This window comes from Poecilia mexicana, unplaced genomic scaffold, assembly GCF_051168715.1.
Source record: "Poecilia mexicana isolate PSO_F unplaced genomic scaffold, ASM5116871v1 scaffold_13, whole genome shotgun sequence".
In the NCBI taxonomy this organism is placed as follows: domain Eukaryota; kingdom Metazoa; phylum Chordata; class Actinopteri; order Cyprinodontiformes; family Poeciliidae; genus Poecilia; species Poecilia mexicana.
In genome coordinates, this window is record NW_028263382.1 from 25,505,962 (window position 1) to 25,526,402 (window position 20,441).

Consider the following 20,441-nt stretch of genomic DNA (forward strand, 5'->3'; position numbering starts at 1 on the left):
TCCAAACAGACCTGATCTAAACCTCATAGAGAATCTATAGGGGATTGTCAAAAGGAAAATGTGAAACCAGACCCAATAAAGCTACAACTTGTATTTCTGGTAAACCTCAACAAGCTAATGACTTCCAAGTCACGCCACACTGATGCACATTAATGCAGAAGGAGGCCCGATCAGCTATTGAGTCCAAATACTACATAGTACATAGACATATGTTTCAGTATTCGCATTATAATCTAAAAAAAAGAGGCTGTTTTTCATCCGTCGTCCCTGGCCGATTCGTAATTTGTCTTGCTAAAAACAAAGGTTATAAAAACAAGATTACAATTACTTAACTACAAAATATTTTATGAGTACTTATTAATCTTATAAAAGATAAAGTCCAAAATGTACAATGACATAACTTCATTTTCCCATAATAATCTACTTTTTTGAGATGCATCTTTACTGCTTCATGGAAATAGTTTATTTATCCAGCCAACCCGGTTTTGTTCTACCCACAGAGTCCCATGTTCCTCCAAATACCGGGATCTGTTTGTTTTTCATAATTCCACAGATTCTATTCATTTTATCGCTACACACTATGAAACTATTGTGTCCTGATTCCTCAGGCCCCTCTGCTTTGATTGCACAATGAGATGAACTTATGTAAGGTATTCATATGTCGACATCAGCTGCAGCAACAGCAGCTTTGACAGATAAAATTGTAGTTGGGGCATTACAGCATTCAATCTCACAAAAGTGAACTATTGCTTTTGACTCAGAAATATACTTTTCTGCCAGCGGATCGAGTTGTTGAGTCAGGAGGACCGAGGAAAACGGATTAGCTGCCAGGGCAGATCTCGGCTTGCTGCTCTCACCGTCTCTCCCTGGAGAGATTCTCCTGTTTTCCTGACATGAAGGATCTTTCAGGTCTTCTCCTGACCAGAGGTAGCAAAGACTGGAGAGTGTGATCTGTAGTACGGTCATGAAGTAAACCAGGTAGAGTCGCTGCAGCAGGTGGGGGCACATGTGTCTGAAATTGAAAGACGAACATTTTGGTTTAGTGCCAGGACTCGGAGAACGGATGAGTTCGTTCCTGCCAAACGGTCCTTGGGCAATGTGACGCACACGTTTAGAGACACTTGTGCCAGTTTGCTGTTGTGCCTTTTGTGTCTGTCAGTCAGGCTTGTCTCTCCGCCGTCTGCTGTAGCACTGCAAGACGGATCAAACCCGGAAACTGGGTCAGCCGCAAATACGTCGAGCGGCAAGTGGCAGCGGCAGGAGGGGAGACGAAGGAAAACAGAGGCGCAAGCAGGGGGGGACATCCTTTTGAATTTGAGAGGCGATGGGGAAATGTAGGGCATGCATATTTAAGAAACCACTGCTGGAGAGAGGGGAGCGTAGTAGCTGGCAGAGAGTGAAATCACTCGAGCAGATCTCTTATCTCACCAGTCGAGAGAGTGTTTCCTTCGAGGGGGCACTCGGGCGTTTTAGTTTAGATGCAGACGATTGTTTCTGTCCATACATTGTTTTTAATATTCCTTAGTCAATTTGCTCCTGGTCTTACAAGCATCAGGGTGTGGCAGCTTCAACTCGGATGACCTCAGCAACGTAACTGTTGATGAATCATTTGGACAATTGTTTGGTGTCACCAAGGCTTTAGGGTTCTTTGTTTTAAAGAAGTGAGTCAAACCTCTGGAGAAACGAGATGCATTTGTGATGAGAAACTGTGTTTAAATTACAGAATTAGACCAAGAATTTGGAAGCTTCTAAGATGGATCGACTTTATATGGAGACTTAAACTACTTATTAGTTTTCTCACTTAGCTTTACGTCTCATGTAAGCAGGGAGCTAAAGCGTAACCAATGTTTGCATTTTTCTACTTCCTGACTGCTTCAGAGCAATTATTACTGTATAATTCTTAAATGAAACTAATTTCTACCTTCATGCAGACATGCTGAGAGGCGATTTTCTCTTTGAAACGTTCAACATGTTTTTAGATGAATGACGGGCACAATTTTCATATCAGCTTTAAATAATCCACCAGCTGTATGTGAAAAATATGCTGAGGTTAAAGTGTCAAATTAACCACACGTTTGTTACATTTTTTTCTCATTTCAAAAATGAACTGTGGTAAATTGTTCCCATCTTCAGTAACTGTCAACATGTGAGAACAGTGCAGGGTTTCACGTAAAACTTGAAAGCCCTTGATTTTTAGGTTAACAATGTTTGCCAGATGTTGTGAGCTGGAGAAAAACGATTAAATATTATGGCTCATTATCTTTCCTGCTTATTCCTCTTAAGCTGTGCTTTATGATGAGTCATACTTGTTTGTTTTTCTGTTTATCATGTTAAAAACCACATGCTTATATGTGTTTCGTTGGAATTCATGTGACCAAAATCAAGTTGTGCATAAAACGTGTGATGCGATGGAAAATGGTATTAATTTTATTTTTTTTTCTTTGACAAAAAGTGTGGGTCTCATTTGGATTCACCATCCTTTACGTTCAGTAATTCCTTTAATAAATTGCAGTTGCCTTCAGGAGTCACTTAATTTGCAAGTGGGAGCCATCTTTATGTAATTTAATCTTAGTTTGGGCGCAGCTGTTGTGTGAAGGCCTCAAAGGTTTTTTAAAGAGAACAGAGATGACTAAACAGGATCATGAAGACTTTGTTTGGAAAGGGAAAGAGTATGCCCCACCTGCAAACCTATGAAGAAATGGTCATCCACCAGACCTGAGAGGCCAGGCAAGGAGAGCATGAATCAGAGATGGATATAAGGTAAATGTTGAAGAGCTGCAGAGATCAACAACAACAACTCTGTTGACAGGACAATTATTTTCTACGCCTCGAATCTGGACTTCATGGAGAACAAATACATTGTAGGGAAAACGCTGCTGGAAGTTATTTACTTCAGGTGTTGTTTGCATGAGAACCAAATCCTGCTTTCAAGCATTTGCACAAAATTCTCTGTGACAGAAACCCAATATTCCAATATCACCATGAACACAACATCCCTGTTGTGAAATATGGGAGGTCATTTGCTTCAGCATGGACAGAGAAGATGGTCAGAGGTGGCTGTCGAAAGACTTCAATCAGGGAAGCTGAATGCCTCACTTTTCAGATTTTTATGTAAAAAGAAACTTTAAATTTTTTAAATAATTTTTATTCAACTTCAAGCATAATCCTTAATAAAAACCCTCCAGAGATTTGTGGTTTAAATGATGCAAAGATTTGAGAAATGCAACTTGTACGGCACTGCAGAGTTGATCCTTTTGATGGGTTTACAATGAATGAAAATATCAATGCTGAGCTCGTTCTGGCTGCGGTCCATTTCAACCTCTTGGCCTGTCCGTAATAAATCAGCACTGACATCTATCAACATTCATATAGATGTGACTTTAATGAGGCTGCTGCTTTTAGTGGCTTGGAGCATCAGTTACTGTTGTGGAAACGGAGTGTGTGTTAACAGGCTATCCGCTCTCTCTCCGCCTGCCCCACAAAGTCATCAGACGTGTTGCCAGAGCTCAGTCCAATAAGCCAGTTTGTACCCACAATGCCTGTCCCGTCCAAACCTGAGCAGCTGTTAAGAGACTTATCTTCTCGCCCCGCTATGCGCGGAAGTGGAGCACGCCGGCCGTCGAGCTGTTCCCTGATGCCCCTATGATTCATGCCTGTTCTGTTCCCTTTCCCAGAATGCAGCTCTGCATGCCTCGCTGTGCCGAGGCTCTCACCAACATCAGTATCACTCATCGATCAACCAGAGTGACGTCTTGCGTCCTGCGTGTGTTGATCACCCGAGTTGTAATGGTTTGCCGTCCAAGTGCAACGGCGGCAACACAAAGCCGCTTCTCGTTCTTGCAGAGCTCCGGCATGACGTTGAAGCTGCAGTGTTAAAAATCTGCAGTCGATGAAAAGGGATTTAACAGATGTCAGGTGTTTGTTTTTTTTAAACAACTGAAACAGAATTTCTTAGATTATTTAAAATCATCAGAGATCACTTTTTGAGACAGTTTTCTCCTAAAGAAACAGACTTGTTGACCATAAGTCTCATCCAGTTATTTTTGTGTTCTGACATTTTCTTTGAGGCAAAAATATCCTGTTTAGAAGCTTTTTGTTTTTTCATATCATGGTTTAGAAATTAGATTTAGGCTCCACTTTTGCCTACAAAATATAGGACATTTTCTTTATTGATGAAGTATAAAATCACTATGTAAACTATATAATTTAGACATTTATATAGCAGTAAATAATGATAATCAATGCAATTCTATATACAACTGAACCATTTTTAAGTATGTATGTATTTTCTTAAGTTACTCTGAGTGATTTAAGAGTGGCGAGGTTAAAGATTTGGTTAATCTGGGATATGAGTGGGATATGCCACTCTTCAAAATGGGAAAGGCAAGAGAACAGTCCATCCAAGCAAGATGTATTTTTGTTGCTCTCTAGAATTCAAAATATAACCACTTGGTCAAATTTACCCATTTTCTTTTATCTGCAGTCGGATCTATAATTCGTCTGGAGAATAAAAAACAAACAAACTAGGCTTTCAGGAAGAAAATTGTTGTGATTTTGTTAATTTGATTTATAACTCTTTTCCCATCTTGACCTGGTAAGTAAGCTTTGAAATGTCCTGTATGTATCTAAAACCTTTTTTGATGGCTGGTAGAAGCAGAGCAGTAACTGGGAGTGGCTCAATGATCCAGAATAAAACACAATTTTCGGTGTAAATTGAGATTGTGCAAACTTTTTTATTAGGATCATAAACAGGTGGAACTTAATCTGCAATCGCTTACTTGTGTCGTCATCTTGGATAGATGGATTTTTTTTTCATAGTTTCTGCTCTGACTCTCATTTTATCCTCAGTTATAGTTATTATTGCCAAAAACAAATAATCTGTTTAGGGACAAATATGAATATGCCCGCTATAGCAGCTGGGAGTTTTTAAAGCAATTAGAGAAACACCTGAATGAAGCATTACCTTAAAGCCGTGAGACGCATGTTCACTTGGATCACAATTTATTCAGAGTGCGATCAAGACGGTCTTGTATATAATTATTGAAGCCCTGTTTGATCATTAAATTGTTGCACTTTCAGAGTCGTGTGGCTGATCCGGGAACATTCTCGGACATTCCCGACACATTCCTCTCCACCGTGTGTTTTTTGATTAGCAGTGTTGCTTGAAAGCTGCTGTGGTCACTGAAGATCCCATCTATGAAATTCACCAGCTACGATATAATCAGTCTAATCAGTTTCCAGTCTGTCGGATGGCGGCTATTTATCAACCTTTCCGTTTGAATCCAGGGCCGAATTTTAACAAACATCTCATGGCAGAATCAAGTTAAGTCCAAATTCTGTTCAGATTAATGCAATTTCTAAAAAATGCATTCAGATTGTACAAATGGTCACTTTTAATGCTAATAATAGTACAGTACCATTAAAATTAATCAGTTAATGGAAGAAAGATGTCTATCTCAGGAAGCCCAGCTGAGATAAACATTTACCATTACTTTCCAGCAATCGCTCATTTCTTTTCTTTAAAAAGGCTTGTTGAAGTTTCATGATTGGATGTGCCAAAGTCTACGTGGAGCAACAGTCGCTGTTCGTCTTTGGTTTTATTCAACTTGACTTTGGAATAAAAGGAGAAAATGTGGTAAACAAAAGATAATACTTTTATATTGTCCCTTTTTAAGAATTGGCTGCAACTTTTGGAAGACCAGGCAGCCTTACAAAAAGTAATAAAAAAAAAAAAAAGTAACCATCAGCATCCAACTTGTACCATTCTTAGACTGTGGTTGTGGGCCCCACAAAATAAATCTCAATGCCCTCTAAGGGTTACACTTTAGAGACCCCTGATGTTAGATGTTGGTAAATAACAGATCAAGTTTAACATGAAATTATTTGTTACACGAGTAGGAATAATCTGGCAATCCCTTAGTTTTGGACTCAAAACTACCATCTCCATCAAAGAACCTGCAGCACATTTATTTAAAATTTTACATTAACTTTAGTTTAAACCAATTAGTTTAAATGAGTTATACTTTTTAGAGTGAATCGGAGTCAAAGAGTCGGGCCTTAAAAGAAGCACAAATTGGTATTGGTAAAAGTTTGACAAGTGCATCTTTAACGTATAATGTTGGAGCTTTGAGCCTGAAGTCATTTTAGTGTTTAGAGTTTGTTGTAACAACTCTTGTCGTAACTCTTTGCTGAACTTTCAACTGAGGAAATGCAGAACACAGGAGGTGCTTAGTGACTGAGGCAGCAGAACAAGTGTTGCTTTAATATCTTTAATTTAGTTCTAGAGGAGAAACGATCTGGTATGCTGCTGTGACACTTAAACCACAAGCATGAAAGGCATTTTTTAGTGTAGTTTTTATGCTTCTGTTTTTGTTTTTTTTCTGAAATTAGATTTCCTTTTTTTAATGCACTTTGTTGTGGTTGTGTTGCATTGTTGTGCGGGTTGCTCAGTAGTCTGGGTCCGTGCCAGACGGACAGAAAGCCAGTGCAGAGTGTCCTGTCTTGTTTGCTGCTAAGTGTGAATGGAAGAGCTTGCAAGCCATCTAGACAGAGAAGTGTGAAGATGAACCCCGCCGACAACAACAAACGCCACACTTGTCAAAGTTCACAGAGCTGTTGAAATCGGTGCATCCCACTGAACAGTCTGTTAGTTCTCATTTGTAAAAAGAAAAAACTAACTAAATAAACAAAACCAAGTTTACTATGTATATGTAAGTGGTTAGTAAAACAATCAGAGCAGGAGGAGAACAAGTGGTCGAGGTCAGGGATATGGACCCTTGGAAAAAGAAAATGGTAAAAATGTATTTCTCCTACCCCAAGGGAACAGAATCGACTGTGTGGTTTTCTAATCAGCTGCAAACTAGATTTCTGCTGCTCTGTGTTCAGTAGATAAATAAATCAAATGATTTTATTACTCCCAGGACAAAAATATTCGTTCATACTTGTATTAGCTGTGTGCCTGTGTAAACTTGGCAGACTCTGCCTACTCAAACATGCACCCAACACACAATTAGAGCAGGAGACCTAAACAATAAAAACAAATCACACAGCCTAGGATTACCTTCACAGTAAACCATCCTCGTAATAACTTTAATGACAAAGCAGAATAAAAAGAAAACCCACTTTGAAGTGTACTTTTTGGCTTTGGAGTTGTACTTTATTCTGTGTTTGAAAGGCCTAGTGGGGACTAATGTTATGCAACTGGTGCAAAAATACCATCTGCATGGGTTTCTAACATGACGCATCACATTTTTTCCAATGTCTGTTCCTCTGGCTGCAGACTACCTGGCAAAGCACGGCCGTCTCAGCGAGCTGGAGGCAAGGAGAAAGTTCTGGCAGATCCTGTCTGCAGTCGAGTACTGTCACAACCGAAACATCGTCCACAGAGACCTGAAGGCAGAGAACCTGCTGCTGGACGGCCACATGAACATCAAGATTGCAGGTACTTTAAGATCACAGTACGGAGTTGTGTAATATATACATATACATGTATGTCTGTTTTTATGTAAGTATTTATAAATGTCTCCTGTGATATGAGCTCTGGCTGGAAGAATTCAAAAGCTTGTTCTGATTAAATGATTTATTCAACAGACTCATGGTCCACAGACATAAAAAAGAACAAATATATGATGCACAACAACAGCACATAAACAACATATTGTGTTAATAAACAAGCAGCATTTAAAGCTACACTTGCATTTTGAATAATTGTGATATTATTAAAAATTTAATTGATTAATTTCACTTATTGAGTTACTAAAAAAAAGTTAAACATGTAGGTTCAATTCACTATGAGTAATACATTGTTGATGAACATAGCCTATAACTAATGAGACAAAAACGCAGCTTCTTAGAAAATTAGAATAATAAGTCACAATATTGTTATTTACTAAACAGAAATGTACTTTATATGCATTCATTACTGGGCTGTGCATAATTTTCCACCATACTTTTTCCTTCCGTTAAACTTTGCTTGGAAAAAGAGCCATGAGCTGCCATCTTCACCAGCAATGAACTGTCGAGACAAGCTGTTGTCCCCTAATTAGGGCTGCACAATATATTTAAAATTTATCGCCATCGCAGCATTACTGCAATCACTGTTGGCTAACTTTTCCCATGCATTCATGCTTTTATACATACAAAGTGGTAAGAGTTGTTGCTTGAAGTAGTGTAAAATTGTTCTAGATGCCAGAAAGCCTGATTTCAATAAAACCTTGTTCAGATAAAAATAATGCATTTTATAGCAGTGGTGGACCACACATGATCTGGAAGCTATTTGCCATTAACCCAAAGCAGAAAGACATTAACACTGACCGGCTGTTTGATTTTTTTTTTCTTATCAAGTCATGATTGTTCTCACAACATTGCCTAACATTATGACATGTTTTTCCACCTCTGATTGTATTAGCCATAACATAACCATAAAATAACATTCATGTATCAACAATTCACATTTCTGTTTCACTTTTCAAACATGACCACCTGTAGACTGACTAGTTGACCACTTTGCAGCTAAGAAATTATAATCCAACGCAGAGAGCCAAACCCATAAAAGTGTGTAAAAATATAGATGTCAGGACATCAGACTCTGTGTAACTTCATGTAACCCAGAGAAAATGACTTTTGTTCTTGAATGATTTCAGCCAAGTTGTGTCTTTCCCTGAAGGAAAACAACTGGGACCAATAACAGAGTGAAACAGGAATTTGCTTTGCTAGTCACCCTATGTACATGTCAGACCTCAGTGCCTTTTAGTTCTTCTAACTGGAATAGCGAGGTTAACCGGAGCTTTCTTTACCGATGAGCATTTCAGCTACGTAATTTGTTTCAGTCTTTATTTTTATTCTTTTCAACTGTTTTTTTTTGTGTGTGTTTTCTTGAGGATGAAAAACTGAATACGTAATTTACCACAGCAATGATTTTCCCAAACATGCCTAGCTCACAGCTTATCTTTCCTGCATAGTAGATTAAATTTGAAGCAGCAAAACCATGAACAGAACATTACCTGACTCATGATGAGACAAAGCATGTCTGGAGCAACAGGAGATTGTACATTCGGTGCTTTTTCTGCGATCACAAGTCGGGTTGGTGGTTCGCACAGTCGACATGTCGGATTCGTGCTGTGGGTGGCTGCACACGTTTATCCTCCGAGCTACTTCCTTTCAGTTCTGGCTTTCATTATTTGGACCCAGTACAATATCGAATAAGTTTTGTCTTGTCTTGAGCGCCAGTGCTTCTGGGTTTCGAGCTCTGCAGCCCTGCTAAGCCTCTGGGCTTTCTAAAGGCCACCTCTGGTCCATCTGTATGAAGCTTAACTGGTGGTCAGTCAGAGGAAAGGTCATAGTCATGGCAGCTGCAGAGCAGAGCGCAACGGTAGCAGCAGGGAGTGCCCTTGATGTTTTCACTTCAAACATCCCCTTTTGGGTCAGGTTGACAGATTGAAGGCGATGGAAAAAGAAGTGGGGAAATGATTGAGTAAAGAGGATTAGAAGAAATAGCTGTTTAATAAATCATTATCATTATATGGTGTTTTTCTTAACTGTCTAATTTGCAACTATCTAATATTCATCCCTTAGTAGTAACAAAATGGTCAGCTTGTAATTTTTTAGGTTCACATGATGAATAAAAAATAACACCTCATTAACACTCTGCCACACGCCGACCTTTATAGCCGCATTAAATCTCATTTAATTCTTCTCATTTGAAACCATCCATACATGAATGTTGTTGACGGAGCCCTAAACCCTCCAGGTATTTTTCATGGCCAGTTAGGAGATGTGGACACTGCAAACATTCACCGCTGCACGTCAGCAAAAATAATTCGTCTGTCTTTTCGTATTTTATTACTGCAGTGGCAGGAAAAAGAAATTAATCATGTTAAAGCCACTCTGTCTTTTTTAATTGAGATTAGTAAAGTGAAACTTTTACATAAGTCGGTTATGGTCTTCAGTTTTTAAACAACTTTTATCTGCTGATTATTTTTACTTAAATGTAGGAAAGAAATAGCTCAATAGCATCTCTTCTTTGTGTTTCGCAATATCTTTTTTATAACATGGGTACATTTTAATTTGGCTTTTGGGTTGTTTAGATTTTGAAGTATTTACATTTTTTGGTGTCAGAAAAGTTCCACTTGTTTTGATTTTGTAGTATTTTCTCCATGTTTTAGTCACTATTTGAAAAAAAAAATGGTATTGAAAAATAGTCTAATAGGAGCTTCTTGGTTTGTGATTTGCCTAAAATAAGTGAAAAAGCACCATAGATCCAATAAAAACCTGTCGGCTGTCCTGTGTTTGAAAGGCTGTTCCAAAAGTATAAAGTGCTAAAAAACAATTTAAATCATCTGTACACAAAACTTACCGTTAGTCTAGACCCATGCATAGGGTTTAATCTTTTACACAAACATAGTTATCAAAAACAAAGAAGAATTCTTCAAATTCATCCAGCAAACACACAATAAATCTGTTTTTTATTTTTCCAAAGTGCCGTTACTTGCTTTTCATCTGTTTTGCGCTACAGTTTTCATGTGGTGCTGGATGCATACTGATTATAAAACCCCGCTGCTACGGTAGACGGTTTTATGTCCATGTCAGGAACAGGCCTGAAGCTGATTTAAACCTGCTAACGTGCGTCTAGGGAGAAGCACTGCGGTTTGAAACGGGGAATGTGTAGGATGAGTCGGGAGAGGAAGTGGCTAAAGTTATAGGTATTTCACCAATGTGAGGAGAAAAAGGACAACCTGTTGTTAATGCAGTTACTACGGTCCACTGCCGTCCAAACTCACTGTAATTAAATCTACAACTTCAGTAACCTGGCCTGTATCAGCAGCATATGACGTAAAGTGAACTATATTTCCAGTGCAACCTGTCTGATATTATGCTAATGCTGCTGTGTTCAACACCAAGACACCCCTCCTCTCCTCCACCCGCCCCAGCTACCACCCACCCTTCCCGTAGAGCTGAGACTGCTGTTGGTAGCCTACAGCGAGTGTTTGACGTCAACTCGTCTGCTCAGTATTCAGCGCCATGAAATGGGTCACAGCTTCTGACGATAAACCAGCTGCAGCTCTCCGCTCTGCCTTCATCTCCCGGCTCACCTCTGCAGCAGCATCTGACTGTAGTAAAACCCCAACATGTCGCACTACTTTCCCCCTTCATGTCGCACCTGGTGCCACCTGCATTGCAATCGCTAAATGCTCTGATTTGACTCTCGTCTGCAGCAGTTTGATAATCTCTCAAATCGGATTCTTACATGTATTTGTTCTTGAACCTTCTGCATCTTTTCCGGGAAAGAAAAGGTTTGCAATCCGGATTTATTGCTATCATCCCCTTTCAAACTTAAAAAAAAATATATATATTTTTTTTTTTGTTTGAACTCGGAAGAGGAAGAGATTATGAAAGACAGTAAATGGCTTTGGGGATGAGTTTTATATCTACAGATCCCCACGTTAGATTAAACATGCTGTCTCAGACTATAACGTTGCATATTGAGCATGAACCCACACCACCTCTAACCCCATTATGTAAGGCAGATTTGTTCTTTTTTTAATCTGTTATTTATTTGTTTTGCAGTGCATTTTTCTGTTTATGTAACTGGTGTAGATTATGGAAAAAACAGAGGGGGTGGAAACTAAAGTGCACGTCTGGTCCCCTGACAGCTTCCATTGATAATGGATTGCTAAGCAAGGGGTTTTTGTCTCTCTTTTTTATGCTAGGTGTCATAAATCATAAAATACAACTAGCTGTGTCTGTTAAAAGGGAGTAATTATATTATTAATGAGAACAGGTCTATAGAATACGTAATTTGCATAAATAAGAGAAAAAATACAAAAGAGCAAATTTTGACAAAAAGATGACAGATGCTTTGCTTGAATGATTTCACGTTCCAATGTCGGTGCAGAGGGATTTTATTAAAAGGCAGACATGACTTTAATAGTATGTTTGTAATGGTTCCCAACGCCTCACCCCTGTTGAGATGAAAATCAAAGTTTGATTCATTCTGCACACAACCAATAGAAGCCCATAAGAGTGACCTAATGTCAGTCTCAAGGGGAGGTTGCCTCATACAAAGGTCCATTTCCTCAATGTGCAAAAATGTGGATTGCAAACTGCATTACGCAAAACCTCCTCACAGATACTTGATGTTTAAGCAACTTTGTTCTGCATGTTGGTTTTTGCAATAGATGTTCGAGGTGCTTCATCGTCTTACAAGGCAAAACCTTTTTTTTTTCCACTTTATTTGTTGCAGTATCGACTAAATGCGGGTGTTTTGAAATGATCTCTAATCTTCTTAACGTTGCTCTTTGACCCCTTTTTTAGATTTTGGGTTTGCGAACTTCTTCCAGCCCGGGGAGCCTCTGGCCACATGGTGCGGCAGCCCGCCTTATGCTGCCCCAGAAGTCTTTGAGGGACAGCAGTATGAGGGACCGCAGCTGGACATCTGGGTGAGATGACAGATTACATAACAGAAGATGGTGGTGTCACTTTGCTCTCTACTTCTTTAGTTTATCAAAAATCTCAGCTGACTTGGAGAATTGATATATTGAATGTTTTTAATGTTTTTTTTTATCTTAAATGTGTGTTAAAATAATTTTGATAAATTTATCCTGTGAAAATAACAAAAATAAAACCCGGTCTGTAGTGTTACATTTATTCATTCTGTGAAAAAAAAAATCCCATCTTTCAAAATGATCATTAACAGAATCCTTTGTGGCACAATTATTGAAAGGTCAAAAAGTCTTGCATAAACAGATCTGAGCTAACTGATTTTACTTTAGTTAATTGTCTGTAGGGTCAAAGGTCGTACGGTTAAGTAACGATTTCCTGCTTACCATCATTTCTAAAATGACGTGATAAAGAGGCCCACGTTTTTAAAATAGGGAAAACACAAGAGAGCATCCATTTTCAAGTAAACAAGATGTTCAGTGATCAATTAGTGAAAGGTTACAAGTTTTACCTTACCCACCCTCTGCAATAAGTACAATTTTAAATAACTAGAATTAAGGTTGGACTCGTGTTCATCTTGTCACCCTGCATGGTGAGAAGGTTGTTCCATCTATCTTCTTGGCAACCAGTTATTTATGAAGCAGAAATGGTCATTTTCTGACCTACCATCACAAATGTAAACATCCAGACTTTGCTTCTCTCGACTGTTGCTTTTGCTTTAGTCAGATGGGACTTGAGTTCTTCAGCAACTCACATTTGAGGTTGGTTTTGGTGAAAAACAGAAGATGAATATTGGGGAAAAGTATCTCAAGACCTTCTGTTAAGTGAAGTGGTGGCTCTGTAATGCTGTGGGCCTGTTGATCTTAAAAACAAATCATTCAAAATTTTATTAGAGGCCACACCACTGTAAACATTACAAACTTTTTTTTTATGTAAAAACCTGATGGCCTGCACAAGAAAACTGAAAATGTGTGTCATCATTAGTTTTTTTTAAAGGGCTAATTATCCTAAGCAAGTGAACAAATCAAGACAGCAGTGATTCACTGAACACAGTCACTTCCCACGATGATGTCAGTCCCCATAACTAATTCCTACGTTCTTTTCATGTTGGCCAAAGTATTACCAGCAACGGCGCCGGTCTGTCACGGTTTCTCACCCATCTTTAATAAATGTACGCAGATTAAAATTTGTTTTCTGAGGTGTAAACAATGCTAAGAGGATTTCAATTCCTCATATCTCTGTTTGATCCTCCTGGTTGTTCATCTTGTTCCGTCTTGTTTTGCAGAGCATGGGGGTGGTGCTGTATGTGCTGGTTTGTGGTGCTTTGCCATTCGATGGGCCCACTCTGCCCGTGCTGCGACAGAGAGTCCTCGAAGGAAGGTTTCGAATTCCCTACTTCATGACTGAAGGTGAGAAGCAACAGCTGACATATTCTGGGAGGCAGGAGAAAATGTCTGTAGTAGAGAGTGGAAATGCAGCATGAAGTCAAGGAACAGTTCCATCTTTCAGCTGCAGTAGTCAGGAGGATGTTTTGTTACATTAATTTGAAGGGGGATTCAGTACGGGGTTATGTGTGCGTGCCGGCCTCGCAGTGAGTCAGGCTGTCTCAGAACAGCCCTGCTGTTAACGGCTGTGCTAGCTCGCTGGCTGCAGATTAAGTCCAGAGCCGGAGCTGTTTATGTAACGTGGGGAAGAGCCAGTGAAGCCCTCCAGCAACTCACAGGAGACTTTGCGTGGTTTTTTTTGAGTCACCCTCCCGTCCCGTGAGACGTCTTCCTGTCCGTCCGAGTTCCCTTGTGTCTGATCCGAGAGGCTGGCGTCGCCAGTAGGGACTTTTTCTTTCTGTTCTGCTTCTTTCAAGACATGGAGGGGAATGTAGGAGTGAAAATCTCACCTCATGGGCCAAATTGAAACTCAAACCCGCCTTCTTACCCTCAGTCCAACCCCCCGTTCCCTGAACAGAGGGGAACAGAGTGTGCTGATTACTTCATCCAGAAACAGTCCATCTTGTTTTGCTGTCTCTGACTAACGCCATGGTGTGCGGTGCAGCTCGGTGCTGTAAACTCGCACCAGAACACATCAGAGCTATGCGAATACAGAGGACTCGTCAACCACACGTCTGCTTTGCTGAACAGGACCTTTGAGTACTTAGCATTAATGTGTTGATCATTAACGTGTTTTAAATGCAACCAACACTAGCAGGATTCCTACACAGTCTGGAATTTAATTGCAATCCTTTCCAGGTGTGGATAAGTATGGAAAAAGAAAATAAGAGTATGGAGAAACATTTGTATTTCCAGACTTAAGCCTCTTTCTCATTATGTAAATGTTGCGTCCTTCCTTCTCTCTTTTTTTCCTTCCTTGTGTACATCATTTTGTCCTTGAGTTCTTTCCTACTCTCTCCTTTTTATTCCGTCCTCACTTCAGTCTTTCCTTCCTTTGTCCCTCCTTGTATTTCATTCATTTTTTCCTTTCCATCCTTAAGTCCTTTCTTCTTCTTTGTTCCTTCATTCTTTTCATCCACTGTACATATGTGTCTGCCCTAAGTTTACAAAGAGCTTCAATAGTTTTAAGTTACAAAATGAATGTGAAGACCTGAGAATCCTGGAAGCTTTTTACCTGAACAACATGTTGGTTTTGCCTCCCCTTTCGTCTCCCCTCACTGCAGCTCTGTCCCACTCGGGCATTCAAGTGTTAAATTGGATGGCTTTGTGGTTAGGTCATGATGGTGCGATGTTCCATCTAAGAATGGCGCGTCAGTCAATCAGCCATGCAGCCCCGTGGTTTTTCAGTGGCAACAAGTTTGCATTTTTACCTGCCCTTGGGTGAAGCAAAAGCTCTGGCATTAACTGTCGCCTCAAACGTGGCTGCAGCAAAGTCAGGTGCTTTCTGGGTCAAACAAATATAACGCTGCAAATTTGTTTTAAAGCAGGTCGCAATTGATAATCATCTGAAAGGCGGGAGTTTAATGTAAAACTGGAGTGAAGGTCACACTGTTTATGCGTCAAGTGGGAGGATAAATTTAACTTGGCTGAACTACCGAGGTGGAAAACACGGGTTGATTGCAGACCTTAGTAGATCAGCAGGTTGAATGAGGAGAATCTGCAACAGGGAGTTAATGTGGGCCAGCAGGTCCTTGGGCTTTCTAATGTGTTCTTAAGGGAAGATGGGATTTATGGCCTGATTCTTACTTTTAAAAAAAAGATCCAAAAAAAGGTTGCATGGGTTAAATATCTTGAAATTGCAATCAACAAATAGTCTTACAGTATTCCCTAAATTCAGACTTTAACTTTGGAAACTGGCCTGAAGTTTGCTATGTAAAGCAGCTTTTCTTCATATTTTCCAAGACAAATAATGAATACATTTCTAATTATCCAATGCTTTTTCTTTTACACTAGTTGTATATTTAAATTATATTTTATTTTACTTTTAGCACATCACACAGCAGTCAGTTGCTTCCTGGAATGTAAACTCGCTCAAAAATCAAAAACTGGGCCATCGAACTGCTTATTTTCCTCTATATAACTTTATACAAGGGTCATAAACTGCACGTCTAACTCTGCAACTAGTTAAATGTTGGACAATCTAACAGTGTAACAGTTTTAAAGTAGAGATGCACTTATCTAAAGAATTATAAAGTCAGTTTGTGACCTTTAACCTGACATTGCAGATTACAGTCAAATTCAGTTTCTACTTACGCAAGATAGTATAAAACATGAGAACAGCTTGAAAATAATTTTATTCTGGCCTTCCTGAGAAATGGCACAGCAGAGGGGAAGTGTTTTTAGTAGTTTTTTTAAACAGAGCTCCTCTAAGTTGGTCCAGATGCCTAGAAATCACTCGATAAGATGCAAACTCCAGCCTCATCTTGTTTCATTGGACATTCAGATGATTAAAAACAAAAAGTGTCCAAGAATTTCTATGTTGAAATTTTTAGCATTCACGTGTGTAGAGTAATGCTGCAGAATAAATTGTACATGTTAATGTCTTGAAGAGCATAATCTTAAAGGTGTTTCTAACAAATGACAAATCCAGTAATCTTAAGTTGTTGTGAGGTTTTCAGATGCATTACAAGAAAAAAAAAAAATATATATATATATATATATATTCCAACTGATGCAAATAAGACTTGGCAAGCGGAAGAATGATTGCAGCGATTTTACTTATGAGTCCACCGGTTCTGATTCAAGACAAGAATGGTGGAGTAAATGTTGGAAGGATGCTGAGTGGCAGGCGGGAATGCAGGGTGCAGCCAAGGGAACCGTAATCCTGTTAACAGCCCAGCTGTGTCTGACGTCAAACTCATCAAGCCACCAACTGGAAGTGAGGAGCTCTCATTAGGAGGGAAGGAAGGTGGAAAATCCTGAGAGCAACTAAGAAAAGAATACAGCCGATTTTTCTTGAACCGTCATTTTCACCTCACTTCATCAGGGCTGCTTGTGGCATTTATTCCCATTTATCATGACTTGTAAAAATGGTTCTTTCATTTGATAATGCACTGGTCTTAAAATAGAGAAAAACTTTTTGTGCTCTTTATGATTCCTCGATCCCCTCCTTTTAGACTGTGAGCACCTGATCCGCAGGATGCTGGTGCTGGACCCGTCCAAGCGTCTGTCTTTGGCCCAGATCAAGGAGCACAAGTGGATGGCTCTGGATGTTCCTGTGCAGAGGCCGGTTCTGTACCAGCAGCCGCTGTCTGCAGAGGGCGAGGTCGGCGTCGGAGAGTACAGCGAGCAGGTCCTCCGCCTCATGCACAGCCTCGGCATCGATCAACACAAGACCATAGAGGTAAGGAAGGGCCAGGCGTGAGCTGCGTCACTCTGCATATGTTGATGCAGCGCAGTCACTTTATTTCCAACAATTTTATAAAAGTTGAAAACTTTACCCGATTGTGTTTTTTTCTCATTATATCTGTAAAATTAAAGATAAAAAAAATTCCTAATCTTATCAGTGTATTTTTTTTTATAATTGTTATAAATCAATGTTTATGCAAGTAATGGATTGCATGATTATTATAAGTGAACTGATCATTTTTGCTCAGCCAGAACATGATTGTAGAGTTAGGTGCACTGCTGTCATGGATGGATGCTTTAGCTCAGAACACAGGAGGAGGTAGTATTATGGTGGGATTTCTGGCTGACGAGAGCCGCTCATTGAAACCAAAGTACATGGTAGGAGAAATGCACAAGCTCAAGGAAAAATGTGATAATATAAAAATAGGAAGAATGGTGTGAAGATCACTGAATTACAGTCTGAATTATTCTGCACCAAGCAACTGACTGTCTAATCTGTCGGGATTATCTGAACCTGGATGCTGTTCTCAGTCTGTTCTATCCAGACTGTAATTTATGCATACTCTGGGTTTTTCATCAAGCTCCTTTAACACACAGTCTGTGGGCTGTATTTTTATCTACCCTCTGCTCTCCATCTTCTGCAATAACCCAGTTTCACACGGGGATGATTAAAGAATAATCTCATCAGATCTTAGAAGCTGTCACATTTAAGTCATCTTTAAAAAAACAAAAAAAAAAAACAGGAGTGTTAACTTGAATGAACTTCAGATGCAGACTCCAGCGCTTATCCTGTCTGTCATCCTCCAGTCTCTGCAGAACAAAAGCTACAACCACTTTGCTGCTATTTACTACCTGCTGGTGGAGCGGCTCAAGGCACATCGCTGCAGCTTCCCTGTTGAACAGAGGCTCGACGCTCGCCAGCGGCGCCCCAGCACCATCGCTGAACAAACCGTCATCAAGGTAACGGCAGAGCTTCAGAGCATCTGAATAATGCGTGCTGATTAGTATCCCTGCCTCTCTGATCAAAGCTGCGTTATTCACACCTGCACCCTGGAACAAATGGACGGAGACGGCCCAATAATTTATTTATCCATCTCTTCTGTGCTCTCTCTCGCTCAGCCTTGATCTTAACGCGGTACCCTCGGTTACATTATTCATTATTTTGCCGTCTGTGAACACTTCTCAAATCCCAGGGAAACTTGTCTTTAATTTGCCTCACCGTTTAGGATGCAGTTCTTCTCTGTATGAACCTTTAACATTAAATCTACGGCAGTGGTTTTATGTGTATTACCCTGTACTTCCTGGCTGTAAATTATATGCGGAACCTCTGAGGAGAATTATAGCATGAATAGAGATTTATATGAGGCTGTCAAAATTGTTTATGGTCACAAATTTGGTTTCTCTTAAAGTTTCATTAACATTTACCACAAGGCTAACGATTTATTTAAATTGTCTATTACTAAAAAAATGACATTATTCTCTAAATTAGTGCCTTTCTTTAAATCTATCACGTCTCTTTCCTCTGCTTTGAGATTTCATGGCAAACCTTTTCTTAATTAGTTTTAAGTTGTATCATCAGCACATAAAATGAACTTTAGACTGTGATCCATTACAAATATATTTTATCACTGATCAGGCTTTTTCCAGTTTTCTTTGTCGTCTGACCTGCTGATTTTGTTTTTGTTTTATTTATGAATACCTTTAACGAGAGAAAAATGTGCTACAGGTTGTTTGGTTGAGGTTGAAGCTCTAAGTCCCAGAGAAAATGAGGGAATTATAAATCGCTGTTGTGATGTATTAGTTCTTAGCCGGATTTTGGTGGTGCTCAATCTGTTCAATCTGTGGCCGATTGGTAAATTTCCATTTTTGATCGATATAAAAAGTTTAGGGTTGAGCACAGAACTTTGTGGTACACCACAGGTAACCGTCATTAAGTCAAAATCTGCTTTAATTATCTGATCATTCTGACATCTGTAGTTAGAGTAACTTTTATTAAAGCATGTGTGATTCCTATATTACTATATTTCTCCTGCTTTTTTTAGCAGCAGTCCTGATTTAGCTTAGTGTTATAAAAATTGTTAAAAACATTACTGACACATCTTTCTGTCTTTGCATTTCTTCCACCTCACAGTCCACCAGCGGTTCAGCACAGGTGGGGCTGCCCCTGCAGGGCGTACGCTTGTTGCGTCCCCCCACCGTTCCCCAATCCACCTCCGACGCCTGCAGCTTCCCCCAGACGGCGTCTCCTCTGGAGCAGAACTTCATGGTGGAGGACATCGGCACGCCCAAAGTAGGTCCAAGATGGTGCATGAGGACGTGTTTCTGTTTGTGTCTCTGCCTCCATGTCACGCCTAATTCACACTTGTTTTTAAGTATTAGTTTGAACAGTCAGTATCAGCTTGTGACTTATTTTGATAGCTGTGTTCACTCGGGGTGAACCAGACTTGTGCGTGCGTGTGTGTGTGTGTGTGTGCGCGCACCAGACTCCTTTGAGGTTTGGAGCGTCGACCTGCCTGAGTGCAGCTGACATGTCCTCTTATGTAAGCACTCAGCCACATTCACATCAGACAGGACAGCTGCCTGTCCTGCACGGCTCCACACACACTGTGCTCTCCTTTTCATCAATGCCAACCAGCGACCTTTACCTCCAGGCCTGCTGTTTCCCTGACCTCCTGTTACAGAACATAGACACAGTTCATCTGTCGCGACGGTTCCACACACCTTCAGGCTTGCACCGAATGCTCAGTTAAAGCTTTCTTTTCCATCTTACCCCCCTCTTCACAGCTTCAATAAAGAATGAATTGTAAGTTGCTCCGCCTGTGTGTGTGTGTGTGTGTGTGTGTGTGTGTGTGTGGGGGTGTGTGTGTGTGTGTGTGGTAAGCAGAACGAAGCGGTAAGTAAGGGGGCATGTTATCTGCGTGAATAGAGTCTGGTTATGTAAGCGGTCCTGTGATGATGATGTGACCTAATGCGGAGCCGAGTGAACACACATGGACAGGAAGCCGCTGCGCTACCCTCCGCGATCTCGCCGCCCAGACTTCCCGCCCCTCAGCCAACAAATCGTTTTTTTTCTTCCTCACCATTGGGCAATCTTCCTCCTCCTGTTTCTTTTTTTAACTGCCCCCCTCTTTTCATTCAGTTTCGTCGTCCTCCACTCCCTTCGATCGTTTCACCTCTGTATCCCCTTGACCTGCCGCTTCTTTGTGTCTC

At 40.2% G+C, this 20,441-nt stretch overlaps 1 protein-coding gene across 2 annotated transcripts in view; it reads left to right on the forward strand.

Annotated features, from left to right (window-relative positions):
• The window catches only part of sik2b (salt-inducible kinase 2b), a 46,882-nt gene that overhangs the window by 15,476 nt on the left and 10,965 nt on the right, over positions 1-20,441 (forward strand). For both annotated transcript variants that reach the window (XM_014990688.2, XM_014990689.2), the window contains exons 4-9: positions 7,280-7,441; positions 12,313-12,437; positions 13,724-13,847; positions 17,000-17,226; positions 18,039-18,191; positions 19,363-19,521. In XM_014990688.2, coding sequence (XP_014846174.2) covers positions 7,280-7,441; positions 12,313-12,437; positions 13,724-13,847; positions 17,000-17,226; positions 18,039-18,191; positions 19,363-19,521 — 950 coding nt within the window. The remainder of the gene's footprint in view (positions 1-7,279; positions 7,442-12,312; positions 12,438-13,723; positions 13,848-16,999; positions 17,227-18,038; positions 18,192-19,362; positions 19,522-20,441) is intronic.